The 2,345-nt window shown below is 35.2% G+C and overlaps 1 protein-coding gene across 1 annotated transcript; it reads right to left on the reverse strand.

Moving 5' to 3' along the window:
* Window positions 1-236: 236 nt before the first annotated feature.
* LOC143615920 (protein FAR1-RELATED SEQUENCE 5-like) lies at window positions 237-1,603 on the reverse strand. The gene is made up of 3 exons (XM_077088912.1): window positions 1,071-1,603; window positions 779-974; window positions 237-635 (listed from the first exon to the last, which is right to left on the reverse strand). Exons 1-3 carry the CDS (start codon window positions 1,601-1,603, stop codon window positions 237-239), a joined length of 1,128 nt encoding a protein of 375 aa, XP_076945027.1.
* Between the last annotated feature and the right edge of the window lie 742 nt (window positions 1,604-2,345).

The raw sequence follows: 2,345 nt of genomic DNA on the forward strand, positions 1-2,345 counted from the left end.
ACTTATAACATATGCTTTGAGGTTAACTTATAACATACGTTAACGGTATAACATATGTTAACATACCAGAAAGACGTTAGTTATATCCTTCCTTTTGTCCAAATGTGTAACAGAATATAAAACATGAGCATCAACGGATTCGGTATATGTAACATAACAACAATACCTTCCATTCATTATATCCTTTCTAACTTCATTAAAAATTGTTTGAGTGTACAACTCAAATGCATGTTTTTCTATTTCTTCACCAGTAGAACTTTTAAGTAAGTAGACGAAGTCTTGTACTCAAAACTTCTTTTAGAATAACGTTGGCTGTCAAGTCTAGACTCCATACACAACATGAACTGCACGAGCGTATTAGCGCTAGTTGAGTTGACTTTAAATGTTACGTTAGAGCTTTCACAACGAGATGTAGTCTTCACTAAACAACAAAACGGGATATCACGAAAATAAGCAGGAACCCAATGATCTCGGATATCAAACATATCATTCAACCACGCGTTGTCTTGTAAACCGAACTTCTCAATAAGATAATGCCATCTGGACTCACATGTATCAGGGGTGATAAACAAATTCCAAACCAAACGATGAATCCTCCAACGAAGGTTAGTATTTTCAATAACATCACCACATACCTAATTTATGAAAAAAAAATATCAAAAGACATAACACAGATATCAAAATTAATAACATGACTCAAAGTTAAGATCATAACCTTGGCCGGCAATTTCTTCATAATGTGCCACATACAAAGCCTATGACGTGACTCAGAAAATACTTGAACTATTGCTACCCGCATAGAAGGATCCTGATCACTTAAAACTAACTTGGGTTGTTCACCATGACAATTAAGGAATGATAGAAGCAACCATTTGTAAGAGTCGATAGTCTCACTACTAATCAAGGCTGCTCCAAAAGTAACACATTTTTTGTGGTGATCTACACCGGTAAAAGAAACAAATATCATTTTGTACCTGGAAAAGTACAATTTATTAACATTATAAACATATGTTATAATATAAATTTACATATGATAAATAAAAACAAAAAAGTGGAATCAAATACCTGACCTATAAGTTTGACACGTGGCATCAAAAGCCAAAACAAGACCAAAAGCTTTGTAATTTAACTTGGATATCTCATCGGCCCAAAAGATAGACGTTAACTTGCCATTTTCAAATGTAAAATCAAAAAAGAATTCGGGGAAACTCTCATAACGATCTTTCAACCGGTCAATAAATAACTGGGAATCTCTATCACCTATGAAAATCCTCATTCCATTGTAAAATTTCTTGAAATCAATAGGAGTACCTCTAACGTAATGATGACTGCTCTTTATTGAGACAAGTAAACGATGAGCAACGGTATGAACAATTCTATTTAAACTCATCCGGTGGATAATTTTTTTGGTTGAAAATGAAAGCTTTCTAGATATCTTAGTCAAGTCACGGCTAAAAGTGTCAATCAGAGAATGATTGTGATCTTCTACAAACTTAGACACAATAAACTTATATGTGTAACGACAAAATGAAACACCTAGGTGAGCCTTGCAATCAGTTATGGTGAATGTCTTTTGCCTGACATACATTGAGGGTTTAGCCATGGAATCAAATGAACGTTTGCTTTGGGGGGTACCGCACTTGTTACACCTCAAATACTTGTGTGTAACGTCACCTTTCCATTTCTTAGTTTGACCTTTGCGGACCAAAAAACTAGATTCTTCAGCATACTTATAATACATGGTAACAACATCTTCCCAGGAATTAAAAACAGTGCCTTCAACCAATTATAAATTGTTATCAATCTTTGGATGCCGAAACTTCTTACCATTAGGAGAATATCTATTACTATATATAATGAATATTGGAAAGAGAGTGTTGAAATGTTGAAAGTTTAAGAGGTACAATACAATTAAGCATAATGTACAAATTTTGAATGCATAAAATTCTTACACCCTCACATCTCAGCCTAGAAATCATGTGTGCTGTGTGTAGCATAATTCAAAATTTAAAACTCTCTCTCCTCTCTCTGCCTCTCTGGATAAAAAATCTATGTTATAGAAGTCTGGCACTCATCCGGCGACACGGAAGTTTGCACTTATATGCGGTGAAGCTGTGATGTTGTTCGTGAATTTCTCCGGTTGACGGCAATGATGTCACCGACGGCTGGGAACATGGAATCAATGGTAATGGTAGATCCCGTGAAGCTTTGTTGATGGCTTTGGTGAATATAACGATGGTTCCACAAATACGCTATTTGTAACAAGAGGAAATAGGCGCTTCAAACAGAAGCAATTCGGCAGTTGACAAGTTTCTTGACTAAATCTGAGAGCTTTTGTTTTGCTA

Source organism: Bidens hawaiensis, unplaced genomic scaffold (genome assembly GCF_021521415.1).
Source record: "Bidens hawaiensis isolate Kalapana, Puna unplaced genomic scaffold, B.hawaiensis_p1.1 tig00044823_1, whole genome shotgun sequence".
Lineage (NCBI taxonomy): Eukaryota > Viridiplantae > Streptophyta > Magnoliopsida > Asterales > Asteraceae > Bidens > Bidens hawaiensis.

Coding starts and splice junctions, on each gene's coding strand:
- LOC143615920 (XM_077088912.1), bottom strand. CDS start 1,603: ATGGCTAAACCCTCAATGTATGTCAGGCAAAAGACATTCACCATAACT. Junction 975..1,070: donor GCCACGTGTCAAACTTATAG/GTCAGGTATTTG, acceptor GTACTTTTCCAG/GTACAAAATGATATTTGTTT. Junction 636..778: donor TGCGGGTAGCAATAGTTCAA/GTATTTTCTGAG, acceptor TTCATAAATTAG/GTATGTGGTGATGTTATTGA.